General features: G+C 42.1%; 1 protein-coding gene across 4 annotated transcripts in view; it reads left to right on the forward strand.

Annotated features, from left to right (window-relative positions):
* STARD9 (StAR related lipid transfer domain containing 9) overlaps window positions 1–13,539 on the forward strand; it is a 127,865-nt gene that overhangs the window by 109,327 nt on the left and 4,999 nt on the right. For all 4 annotated transcript variants that reach the window (XM_032418061.1, XM_032418063.1, XM_032418062.1 and 1 more), the window contains 4 exons: window positions 165–362; window positions 794–977; window positions 1,370–1,507; window positions 13,303–13,420. In XM_032418061.1, coding sequence (XP_032273952.1) covers window positions 165–362; window positions 794–977; window positions 1,370–1,507; window positions 13,303–13,420 — 638 coding nt within the window. The remainder of the gene's footprint in view (window positions 1–164; window positions 363–793; window positions 978–1,369; window positions 1,508–13,302; window positions 13,421–13,539) is intronic.

Consider the following 13,539-nt stretch of genomic DNA (forward strand, 5'->3'; position numbering starts at 1 on the left):
GGTAGGGCAAGAGGTGGGCTGAAAGAGAATCAGAGAAGGCTAATAGCTGGCTATTCCTTTTTCCTCTGCTAAGCTCTAGGATCTTCTGGGGATCAGAGGTAGATCTTAAGATGGAGAAGGGCATTCAGGGCCAGCTTAAGTGAATCAATCACATTTTGTCTCAGGCAAAAACAAACCATTGAGACCCTCCGGAGAGAGCGGGCTGAACGACTTCAGAACTTCCACTGGACACGGAACCTCGGTCCCCAGAAGCACCTGAGCCTCCTGCCCAACAGAGATCTCCCCACCCGGGACCCTGACCTACCCAGCAGGCGCAGAGAATACCTGCAGCAACTGAGGAAGGATGTTGTGGAGACCACCAGGTAAGAAGGGTGGAGACCACCAGGTAAGAAGGGTGGACCCAGAACCCCGCAGAGAGCAGGTTGTGTATAGGGTGAGGGCTGTGGGGAGCAGGGCCTGGAGAGTGGAGGTGCAGCTTCCTTTGACAGGAGTGATTCCAAGAGTGGGTCCCACACTCCTGTGAGCAAGTGGAGGTGACCGTGGGAGAATGGGGCAAGGAAAAGAGGAGGATGTGGGAGGGAATAAGTGGGGGCAGAGGTAATGGGAGAGGGTGGGCAGAGTGGCTGTGACCTACCATGTAAGACAGTAGGCCTGAGTCTCAAAATGGGTTGTAAAACGAAACTGTAGGCAAAGAGAGGATGGTGTTGAATAGGTCTGGGACGAGCAGGCCAAGGCTGTCACCCACCTACCCACAATGTTGGAGGGCATCTCTCTACCCTATGGTTTTCCTCAGGAGCCCAGGTTCGGCATCGCGGTCTGCTCACCCCGCCTCTGACATAGCACTGATGCTGCAAGAATACCAGCGTGCCCGAGAGGAGGCCAAGGTGGAGATTGCCCGGGCCCGGGCCCGGCTACGGGAGCAGACTGAGCAGGAGAAGCTGAGAATCCGCCAGCAGATCATCTCCCAGCTGCTGAGGGTGGGGAGTGGGGCAAGCCAGTGATGTCAGGGTAGGCCTGGAGCCTGGGGCAGATGTCAGACTGGGTCAGCCTTCACTGGGGCTGCCTCTGAATCGGGATGTGGCATTTGGAGGAAGGTGTTGGACTCTTAGTACCAGCTCAAAGCTGTGCTCACTCTTTTTACATATCATCCTGCTCCGACCACTCCTGTCCCCAGGCCAGAGTCTGGGAGGAGGCAGCTTTGGTTTTTAGTTGGGGTCGGCATGTGGGGAGGCATGAGGGTTTCAGGTTGAGATGGGAGGTGCTGGGAGGTAATGGGTGCTGGGGAGGTGAGAAGGGGTGGTGTTCGGGGAGGAGTGGGTAGTGGGTAAGGTACACCAGAAGCTGGTTGACAGCCCCCTGTCCTTCTTAGGAAGAAGAAAAGCTGCACATCCTGGCCATGTCCAACTCCCTGTGTACCAGCTCCAGTGGAAGCCTCTCCTCTGGTGTTACCTCCGGCTACAATAGCAGCACAGCCTTGCCAGACCAGCTCCAGTCCCCAGACAGTGTGGTGAGTAGGCAGATGCTAGCAATGAGCCAGGGGGCAGACCAGAGGCAAGAGTTGGGGCAGGAAGTTCTCCCTGCTGGAGGCTGCTGCTGACATGAGCCCTTCTCGTGGATGATAGATAGCCTTTGGTTTTCCCTTTAGTTTTGTCTCCCACTCCTGTTTATTCATCCAACAAGTGTTTATTTTGTAGGTAGTATTTTAGGCACTGGGGATATAGCAGTGAGCAAAACCATTCTTGTCCTTAAGCCTGTTAGAGGGCTAAGTACAGCCTATTTTGTGATTATTTAATCATCATCGTAGTAAGTTATATGAAGAAGGGGTTCTAAGCCAACATAAAACAGGATCTGATCTAGTCTGGTAGGTCAGCAAAGATGGTCTGAAGAGGGTGCCTTTAAACTGCGACCAGGAGGGGTGAGAGGCAGTGAACAGAGGAAGAGCTTAGTGCTGGGGTGTCAGGTGTCAGGAGAGATGGGAGTGGGAGCACAGTCTTCCAGGCAGAGGGCTTGGCAAGTGAGGCCCTGAGGGAGGAAGAGTTGGAGGAACTGGAAGAAGGCTGGTGTGGCTGGACAATAGTGAGACAGGAATGACTTGAGGAAGGACCAGGAAAGGGAAAATCACATAGACTCTATTGAGAATTCTGGCCCTTTTTGGATCCATGTGCTCATGTTACTTCCCAGAAGTTGCTGTAAAGCTTTGAAGGAGGGGAGCAGGACGATGAGATTACAGGAGAAGGGGGCAGAGCAGCTGTGGGTAGAGCCGTTCATGACCATGGCAAAGCCCAGTGAGAGGTGCCCCTCGCCCAGCCAGGAGCCCTGCCAGTGAAGACGAGCACAGAGGGTGCCGTGGACAGAGACGCAGGAGCCCATTGCCTGTGAGGAGGGGACAGGGTGGATCTGGGGACAACACACACTTCTGGCTTGAGCAGCTGAAGGGGCCGTGATGGCGACAGTGTGTGGAGCATTGGAGGACAGGTTTTGTGGGGAAGATCGTGAGTCTGGTTTTGCACTTACTGGGTTTGTAGTGCCTGTGAGAAATCTGAGGGGAGCAGTTGGAAATATAGATCTGGAGCTTAGAGGTAAGATCTGGCTGGGGATATAAAATTTGAAATTTGTTTTCTATTAAACTTCACATAGTAAAAAAAATAATATTCAGACAGTAACAAAGGACATACGATGGCAAGTTCATCTTTCAATCTCCTGTTTGCCCTCCCCAGAAGCAATCACACACCAGTATGGTGTATATTTCCAGAGGCATTCTGGAATACGTTCTATGTTTTAATATCTATAAGAATGTACGTATCTTTTTCTTTAAATTTTCTTCTTATATATATTTTTTCTTTCTATTTAAAATTTTATTTCTTATATTTTTGTTATATATATATATTTTTTAATTTTTTTTTTTGAGAATGTGTGTATATTTCTAAAACCCATGAATGGCAGCATACTCTACCTGCTTTGCCCCTTTACATCCTGAAGAATGTCTTTTGGACGGCACTGCACACCAGCAAATCTGCTGCTGACTTATCCTTTTTAACAGCTGAAATAGTGTTTCCTTTTTCTCTTTGCATGTTTTTAAATGTAATGTTTTGCATAGATAATCTATTCATATGGTATTTCTACCATTCATGTGGTAGAAAAGACAAAAAACGTAGACATCTATGAAGGTATATAGGGAAGTACCTGTTCCTGTTGCCTGAGAACCTGGTCCTCCTCCTTTAGCCCACCCAAGGGAACAGTGCTGCCGTGCAGGGGGGCTTGACTTCAGCCTTTTGCTGTCATGTATGAACAGTGCTGCAATAAGTAACTTTGTGTATGTATCATTCCACACATGTGCAAATATATCTAGAAGTGGACTCATACAAAGAGTATGTGTATTTGAGATCTTAATATTGACAAGTTTTGGGGAATGCTTCTAGTGTTTCTCCCTGTAAGCTGGGTGCTAGTTTTTGAGCTGAGCTAGATATATTTTTCAATACTAAGTAAGTATCTATCTATTCCTATTTTACAGAGCATTCTTACATAGAATGGTTATTTCAGTCTTTGGAGATGATCATCTGATTGATGGGATAATATTGAACCATTCTTGCATTCTGGAATCAATCCTATAATACACTGTATATTTATGCATATGCTGTATTATTTTAATGTGCTGTCAGAGTCTATTTGCTATTTATTCAGGATTTTGCATCAATATTTATGAGTTTTTTCCCTTTAGTTTATGTTTTTGCAATATGTTTCAGGTATGGTTATCAGTGTTATATTTCTTTTATAGGAATAAAATGTTCAGGAAGAGTTAAAAAGTAATAGAACTTTATACCTATTAATTGTCAAAAATTAGAAAGTCAGATGTTGGCAGGACTTTTGGGGAAATAGGAGCCTTTATAGGTTCTTATGATCCAGCAGTGCTTGCATAGTTTATGAGGGGACATGTATGAAATTATTTATTAAGGCATTATTTGAAGTGATAAAGAGTTGGAAACCATTTGAGAATCCATCACTGGGAGAGTGGATAGATAAAATGTGGTTGATACAGGGCGCCTGGGTGGCTCAGTTGGTTAAGCATCCGATTCTTGATTTCAGCTCCATTCATGATCTCAGGGTTGTGAGATCCGCTTTGCCCTGGGCTTGGATCCTGCTTGAGATTCCCTCTCTCCCTCTGCCCATGCTGCCCCCGCCCCAGTACGTGCATGCTCTCTCTCTGAAAAAAAGAAAAAGAAAGTGGTCTGATGAGATCAGGAGTTGATAAACAAGGCTCTTTGGCCAGATCTGGCCCTCTGCCTATTTTGGTAAATGAAGTTGTACTGGAATATTGCCTTGCCCATTTATTTATGTGTTGTCTGTGATGGTGTTTATGTTACAATGGCAGAACTGAGTAGATGAAACTACTCAAATGGTCCACAAAGCCTCAAATACTGTCTAGACCTTTACAGAAAAAGTTTGCCAATCCCTGGTTTAGATTTTTCCATTTCTTCTGGAGTCAGTTTTGATCCTAATTTGTTAATTTCTGCTTTAAAAAATTAATTCCTTTTTCTTGTGATAATTTCTAAGTCGTGTCTTGTGGTCAGTAGTTTTGTAGAATGTGTTTGCTATTTTCTCATGATTAGATTGAAGTTATGCATTTTTGGCAAGAATACCACAGAAACAATGTGCCCTTCTCATTTTTGGTTGCCAGATAAAGCAAAGAAAAACACAGGACGTCAGTTAGAGTTTTAGACAAACAACAAATGATATTGTTGTGTAAATATGTCTCCTGCAAATGCCTTACCCTTAGTGCTTTATATCAGAGGGTGCATGATGTCAGTATGTCTTATTAGTGGTGTTAACCTTGAAGTTACAGTGATGTCTGGGAGCTGTCCGCTGAAAGTTACTATTTTTCTCTTTATAATTAATAAACATTTGGCAGATACTTTTTTTTTTAAGATTTTATTTATTTATTTAATTGACAAAGACACCGCAAGAGAGGGAATGCAAGCAGGGGGCATGGGAGAGGGAGAAGCAGACTCCCTGCTGAGCAGGGAGCCCGATATGGGGCTCGATCCCAGGACCCTGGGATCATGACCTGAGCAGAAGGCAGATGCTTAACAACTGAGCCACCCAGGCGCCCCTCTTCTACATTTATTAATTAGAATTTTTCTGTAAGGATGTATTACTCTTCTCTCCCTATTTATTCAGTCATTTACTTTGTTCAGTTTGGTCTCATAAATATGTTATTTTGTAGGTTATAATCTAATACTATCATTTTTTTTTTTATCATTTTTTTTTAAAGATTTTATTTATCTGACAGAGAGAGAGCGAGCAAGCACAAGCAGGGGGAGGGACAGAGGGAGAAGCAGACTCCCCGCTGAGCAGGGAACCTGATGCGGGGCTCCATCCCAGGACCCTGGGATCATGACCTGAGCTGAAGGTAGATGCTTACCAACTGAGCCACCCAGGTGCCCCTCTAATACTATCATTATTAATTTCCTTGCTCAGATTGTACCAGCTTTCCTTATTTGGAGTTCTTTCACATTGAGTCTTGTGCCCTTATAATATGTCCCTCCTTTTTTTGAGCACTTCCTTTAATTCATTTATTCTTTTGTTGTTATAATTCATTGGCTTTTAGTACATTCACAGAGTTATGTATCCATCACCACAATCAATTTTTTTTTTAAAGATTTTATTTATTTATTTGACAGAGAGAGAGAGAGAGAGCAGGAACGCAAGCAGGGGGAGTGGGAGAGGGAGAAGCAGGCTTCCCGCTGAGCCCGGAGCCTGATGCGGGGCTCGATCCCAGGACCCTGGTATCATGACCTGAGCCGAAGGCAGACACTTAATGACTGAGCCACCCAGGCACCCCACCACTATCAATTTTAGAATATTCTCATTACCCCAGAAAAAATCCCCATGGCCATTAGTCATCACTCCCCAAACCCATCATCCCCTAGCCCTGGATAAGCACTGCTTTCCACCTCTATGGATTTGCCTGTTCTGGACATTTCATAAAATGTAATCATATAGTATGTGGTCCTTTGTGACTGGCTTATTTCACTTGGCATAATGTTTTCAGGGTTGTATTAATTTCCTAAAGTTGCTGTAACAAATAACAGGGTGGCTTAAAACAACAGAAATTTATTCTCTCATACTTCTTAAGGCCAGGAGTCTGAAATGATAGCATCGACATGGCCATGCTTCCTTTGAAAGCTCTGGGGGAAGAATCTGTTTCATGCTCCTCTCTGGGCTTCTTGTAGGTGGAGGCAGTCCTTGCCTTGGAACTGTATCACCCTGATCTCTGCCCCTGCCATCACATGGCTTCTCTCTGTGTCTCTTGGTTGTCTTCACTGCTCTTCTTAAAGGACACTAGTCATTGGATTTGGGGCCCACTCTAATCCAGTATGACCTCATTATAACTTGATTACATCCAGTGTAATCCAAATAGGGTCACACTTAAAGAGACCAGGGGTTAGGACTTAAAATATATCTTTTTTTGGAAGACAGTAACTGAACCCACCAGGGTTCATCCACATTGTAGCATGTATCAGACGATCATTCCTTTTTATGACCAGTAATAACACATTGTGTGAATAGGTCACATTTTAATCATTCATTCGTCAGTTGATGGATATTTAGATTTTTTCCACTTTTTGCCTATTATGAATAATGCTGCTGTGAACATTCACATAAAAGTTTTTCTATGGGAACTGTGTGTTAGGTCTGTGGGAAAGAGCTACAAGACATCTATCTATCTGCTATAAAACTATGTGAAAGACCTAATAGATTTTTAAAAATGTAGGTATGGGTGTATCCCAACAATCTGTACAATTCTAGGGTGTGATAGTTTAGGGGTGAATAGGATTTGAACTCATTCATGTTTAGAGGGTGTCTGAAATTGAGAACCAGGCAGATCCATCTACTCTAACCCTAAATGTGGATGTAAAGAAACTGGATCCCAAAGATTACAGGTGGGGAATTTTTGAAGTATGTCCATATTCAAGTGGAGATCAAAGAAGCCCGACTGAAGGAACTCTGGACTCACAGTGACAACTGTGGATTGAACAACAGTTCTTTTTAAAAGGGCTGTTTTGAAGATTATGATTCTGACTTTGGAGGAATTATGGTGATTGGCATTAGAAGGAATCACACGTAAAATTCCTTAAATAAAAACTTATTGACTTAAAAAAAAAAGTTTTGGGGCCACCTGAGTGGCTCAGTCGGTTAAGCATCTGCCTTCTGCTCAGGTCATGATCCCAGGGTCCTGTGATCAAGCCCCGAAATAGGCTTCTTGCTCAGCAGGGAGACTGCTTCTCCCTCTGCCCCTTCCCCCTGCTCATGTGCCCGTGTGCACACGTACATTCTCTTGCTCGCGCTCTCTCTGACAAATATCTTTAAAAAGAAAAAGGTTTTGTATGGATGTATTTTTTCATGATTTTTGGGTATATACCTAGGAATTGGGTTGATGGGTCATAGGGTAACTGCGTGTTTCAACATTTTTAACAACTACCAGACTATTTTTCACAGAAGCTACACTATTCCACAGTCCCACCAGCAGTGTATGAGCACTGCATTTCTCTACATCCCGGCCAACACCTTTCTCTTTCTTTATAGTCATCCTAGTGGATGTGACGTGGTACCTCAGTGTGGTTTTGATTTTTGCATTATCCTGATATTTAAAGGCTTTGAGCATCTTGTCATTTGCTTACTAGCCATTTATATGTTTTCTTTGGATAAATGTCTATTAAGATCTTTTGTCCATTTTATAATTGGGTTGTCTTTTTGTTGAGTTTAAGAATTCTTTATATATTCTAGTACAAGTCCCTTATCAATTATATGGTTTGTAAAAATTGTATCCCATTCTGTGTATTGTCTTTACACTTTCTGGTGATGTCCTTTGAAGCACAAATGTTTTGATGGTGTTCACTTTATTTATTTTTTTATTTCCTGAGTTTTTGGTTTCATATCTGAGAAATTGTTGCCCAGTCCAAGGTTACAAAGATTATGCCTGTACGGGCATACATGCCTTGTTTTATTGTGCTTCGCAGATAATGTGTTTTTTACAAATTGAATGTTTGTGGCAGTCCTGTGTTAAGCAAGTGCTGTTCTTCCAACACTATTTTTCCAACAGCATTTGCTCACTGGGTGTCTCTTTGTCACATTTTGGTAATTCTTGAAATATTGCCAACTTTTTCGTTATTGTTGTATTTGTTATGATGATCTGTGGTTAGTGATTATGACTCACTGAAAGCTCCAATGATGGTTAGCATTTTTTAGCGATAAAGTATTTTTAAATTAAGGTTGTACACATTGTTTTTTTAGACATAATGATAGTGCACACTTAGTAGACTACAGTATAGTATAAACATCACTTTTTTATGCACTGGGAAACAAACCAAAATCATTTGACTCACTTTATTGTGATACTCACTTTATTCCGATGGTCTGGAACTAAACCTGCAATATCTCCACGGTATGCCTGTATTTTCTTTTAATAGTTGTATAGTTTTAGTTCCTACATTTAGGTCTTTGATCCATTTGAATTAATGTTTGTATACTAGTGAGCCAAAATTAGGGGTTGAATTTCATTCTTTTGCATGTGAATATCTAGTTGTCCCAGGACCATTTGTTCAAACAACTATTGTTTCCCCTCACTGAATTGTCTTGGCACCTTTGTCGAAGATGAATTGACCATCAATGTATGGATTTATTTCTGGACTCTGAATTTTATTCCATTGAATTATATGTCTGTTCTTATGCCAGTACCACTGTCTTGATTATGGTAGCTTTGTAGCAAATTTTGAAGTCAGGAGGTGTCCAACTATGTTCTTTTGCAAGATTGTTTGACTGTTCTGTGTCCCTTGAACTTTCATGTGAATTTTAGGGATCAGCTTATCAATTTCTGCAAAGAAGTCAGGTGGGATTTGGATTTGGATTGAATCAAATCTGTACATCAATTTGGGATATATTAAACATCTTAACAATGTCTTTCAATCCATGAACAGGGGGTATCTTTCCTTTTATTCAGGTCTTCTTTGTTTTCAACAGTGTTTTATAGTTTTCAGAGTGTGAGTTTTGAATTTGTTTTGTTAAATTTATTCTTAAGTATTTTATTCCTTTGATGCTATTGTAAATGGAATTTTTTTTTTTTAAAGATTTATTTATTTGAGAGAGAGGAAAAGGGAAGGAGGGAGGGAGGGAGGGAGGGAGGGACAGGAGGAACAGAGGGAGAGGAGAGAGAGAATCCCCAGCAGGCTCCTCACTGAGCATTGAGCCCAATGCAGGGCTCCATCTCAGGACTCTGAGATCATGACCTGAGCTGAAATCAAGAGTCAGATGCTTAAGCAACTGAGCCACCCAGGTGCCCCAAATGGAATTGTTTTCTTAATTTCATTTTCAGTTTGTTCATTGCTACTCGACAGAAATACAGTTGATTTTTGTATATTCATCTTGTCTCCTGTACCCTTGCTGAACTCATGTATTAGTTCTAATAGCTTTTTAGCAGATTCCTTAGGTTATTCTGTACACCAGCTCATAGCATCTGCCTTTATTGTTGTTTTTTTCTTGCCTAATTGCCCCAGTAGAATCTCCAGTTCAATGTGGAATAGAAGTGCTATGAGAGCATACATCCTTGTTTCTGATATTAGGAGAAAACCATCCAGCTTTTCACCATTAAGTATGATGTTAACTGTGTGTTTTTTTGGATAATCTTTATCAGGTTCCCTTCCAGTCCTACTTTGTTGAGTGTTTTTATCACGAAAAGGTGTTGAATTTAGTCAAATACTTTTTCTGCATCTATTGAGATGATAGTGTGGATTTTTTCCTTTATTAACATGGTGTGGGGGCACCTGGGTGGCTCAGTCGTTAAGCGTCTGCCTTCGGCTCAGGTCATGATCCCAGGGTCCTGGGATCGAGCTCCGCATCGGGCTCCCTGCTCGGCGCGAAGCTGGCTTCTCCCTCTCCCACTCCCCCTGCTTATGTTCCCTCTTTCGCTGTGTCTCTCTCTGTCAAATAAATAAAAAAAAAATCTAAAAAAAAACACAACATGGTGTATTACATGATTGATTTTTGTATGTTGAACTAAGTATATCCCAGGAATGGTGTATACTTGGTCATGTGTATATTCCTCTTTCTGTGATGCTAGATTCAGTTTCCTAATATTTTGTTGGTGATTTGTGTGTCTGTATGCCTAAGGGGTATTTATCTGATGTCTTTGGTTTTGTGTCAGGGACTTACAGAATGACTTATGAAGCATTCCCTCCTCTTCTGTTTTTGGGAAGAATTTGTGAAGTATTGGTGTTCTTTAAATGTTTGGTAGATTTGAAGCTAATGAAGCTGATCTCATCTTGAAATTTTCTTTGTGGGAATTTTTTTGATTGCTAATTCAGTATCATTAAATGTCTGTTCAGATATTGTTTCTTTTCGAGTCAGTTTTGGTAATTCCTGTCTTCCTAGTGATTTGTCCATTTCATCTAAGTTATCTAATTTATTCATATATAGTTGTTATAGCATTCATTGATTATTTTTTCATTGATGTAAATATTTAAAGCTAGAAATTTCTACCTGAGCCCTGCTTTAGTTATAGCCCATAAATTATTTTTATCTATTTTTTATAGCAGTTTTGCAATTTCAGTTTGTATTTCTTCCTTGATCCAGTTGTTGTTAAGAGATTTTAAAAACTTTTTTTGGTAGAAAGGCTCTTGTGTTTTCTGATTTTGCTATTTTTAGTTTGTTTGTTGTGCATTTGAGTATGTATGATTTCAGAGAAATGTGATTTCTATTTTTTGAATTTGTTGGGTTTTTTTTTTTGGTTATGAATATTCCCATGGACATCTAAAAATTTTTTTTATCATCATGTCTGTGTGTTCTCTACTTTGAGGGTGAATATGTGTGTCTTTTCGGATAATCTGGAAGTCTTTAAAAAATTCTTTTCATGATCACTTTTATATCTTCAAATAGTCTTTATTGCTGGATTAGCAGTTTTCTTTTCACCCTGGTGATAAAACATGAGGAAATCAGTGTATTTGCACCTTGTCTTTTTGATAAGTATTTCTACATTGTTTATAATGTTTGCATGCATAGAGATATTCTTACGCTAGATTAAATGGACTCTACTCACTTCCAGTTATTGGCCCGGCATTCTTTCTACAAGAAAGACTCATGGGCACTTTCTCTAGGGTCTCTGAGTTCATATTTGAAAATGTTTGTTTATTGCCTTTATACTTAAATGAAAGAACATCTGTTCTTTGCTAGGTCAAAGGACATTTTAAATTTAAAATATGTAGTAAATGTTTCCAAAGTATGCCAATTTACACTCTTAAATAGTACCTGACCACTCTGCTAACGATTATTTCCTTTAGTCTTTGCCAGGGTGATAGGCATAAAATACATACTTCATTTTAGTTTTGGTTTGCAGTTTGGTTCTGCCCTTGTGTCTGAGATCGAGTGCCTTGTCAGGTACTTTAGAGCCCTTTGTCTTTGTGCTCCGGGCCAGTGTATTATGTCCACTTCTTGGTTTTGGTGGCCCTTTTTATATTAAGAAAATTACCCTTTTGTGTCATTTGAGATACCAGGTTTTTTTTCCTAGTTGTGTGTGTGTTTTTATTTTGTTTATGATATTTATTACTACCTGGAAAATGTTAATTCTGTGTTGCCTAGTGTTCATTAGTCTTTAGTTTCATGGCTTCTGGAATTTGTGCCCTGTTTAGGAAGGCATAGCCCCACTATGAGATAATTTTTAAAAATTTATATTTTCTTGTAGTAATAATAAATTTTCCTCCACTCCATATATTTTGAGCCACAAATTATGAAGAATTTATATTGGCATGATGTATGAAATGGGTCTCTGATGTAACCTTTTTTTCACATGGCAGCCCGTTGTCTCAGTAATATTTATTGATCAATCCATGGATATTTAATTTTGGAAATCATCAGTGTAGCAGTGGGAGCAGATGGAATCCCCTAGGAGTATATTATTGAGGGAGAAAAGAGGGCCTACGCCTGAGTCTTGAAAGAATCCCAGAATAGCAGTTTTTGTTTGAGGAGGATGAGCCAACACAGGAAATCGGGGAGAAGCACCACAGAGATAGGAAGCGAGGAGCGTGGGAACTCAGGCATCGAGTATCTCAAGTGGAAGAGAGAGGCTGGATGAGTGGAAGTTCTCTGAGAGGTTCAGTAAGATGGGGACTGGGAGTCACTGATCAGATCCAGCCACATGGACATCACAGAGACGTGGCTGATTGCTCTTTGGCGGAGTGGTGAGGCAGATGCTAGGTTCAAGTGGGTTCAGAAGGGAGTGAAAGCTGGGAGATGGCAAATGGTGACAGTTGTTTCAAGAAGCATATCTGTGGGTGGAAGAGCAAAGACCCCTTTGAGGAAGGTTTTTAAAGGTGGGAGAGGTTTTTGCATGCTTCAGTGCTCATAGGAAGCATCCAGTGAAGAGGGTGAGGCAGAGGCAACAGGTGAAGGAGATGATCAGCAGTGGAAAGTTCCCAAGAAGAGGGCACAAGACCTCAGTCTGAGACAGAGGGACCTGCCTAAAGTAGGAGAGACCACTTGTAATGTTGCAGCAGGAGGAATGGAGGCAAGGATGGAGGTAGAACTGTCTGTATTCACCTCTTCTTGTCTTTAGAGTAGCAGTAGGTTAAAAACTGATGATAGAGGTGGGATGGATGGTACCTGTTAGGTTCAGCAGGAGTCAAGGTCATGTCCTTGAGTTGCTGGCTGAGGTAAAGGTGGGAGAAACATATTGCAGATTCAGAGGGTCATCCCCATCTGGTTCCAAATTAGGACCTTTGGCTTAGCTGCTGTATGGGGCATGGCGGGGTGGGGCGGGTGTAGAGGTTCTGGGAGGTCAGGCCCAAGGGTCAAGCTTCTCACAGCCCATTGCTCTCCCCCTCCGCCCCGCTTTCCACTTGGGCTTTGTTTGCTATCCCACAAATCCCAGCTCTAGCCATGGCCTCATTCCTGTTGCCACAGTGGTAGAGAGCCCCGCCGCCCCCCAGCCCATACCCACTGATGCTCTGTGCTGGGACTTCTGAGGCTCCGTTTGTTCTGATCCCTTTTGGGAGCTCTCCTACAAGCTGTCTTTGAGCCTGTGGCTTGAAGCATAAGGAGAGATTGTCCAGGGACTGGTTTCTGTTGCTCTTGACTTCTTGGGGGCATCCAGCCTTCTGTAATCCCCGTGGGGAACATCTTTTTGATTGAGCCTTTATGTTGGAAACTGTTGGCACAGTTCAGAGGCAGAGGAGATAATTCTGCGTGGGCTTTCTGGTGCTCTGCGTTTCTCTTTATCTGCCTTTGATCTGATCCTGAGCATCTTCTTTTCTGCAGGGGGACATAAACTTGCCTGATTCCAGTGACTCCTGGATAGGGGATGTTCGGGGCAGTTCCACAGTGAGGAACAGTCACCTGAGTCTGGCCGGGTCCACCTGGAAGAGCTTAGCTTACAGTGAGTGGAGGGGGGTGAGGGCACATAGCTACCTGCCTGGTTTGGGGACTTCAGGGGCTGAGGTCTGCTAGATCCTAGGGAGTCACTAGCCTGAAGTTACCAGCCCCAGGTCACTGTCC

The sequence above is a fragment of the Phoca vitulina genome, unplaced genomic scaffold (assembly GCF_004348235.1).
Source record: "Phoca vitulina isolate PV1807 unplaced genomic scaffold, GSC_HSeal_1.0 scaffold20, whole genome shotgun sequence".
Lineage (NCBI taxonomy): Eukaryota > Metazoa > Chordata > Mammalia > Carnivora > Phocidae > Phoca > Phoca vitulina.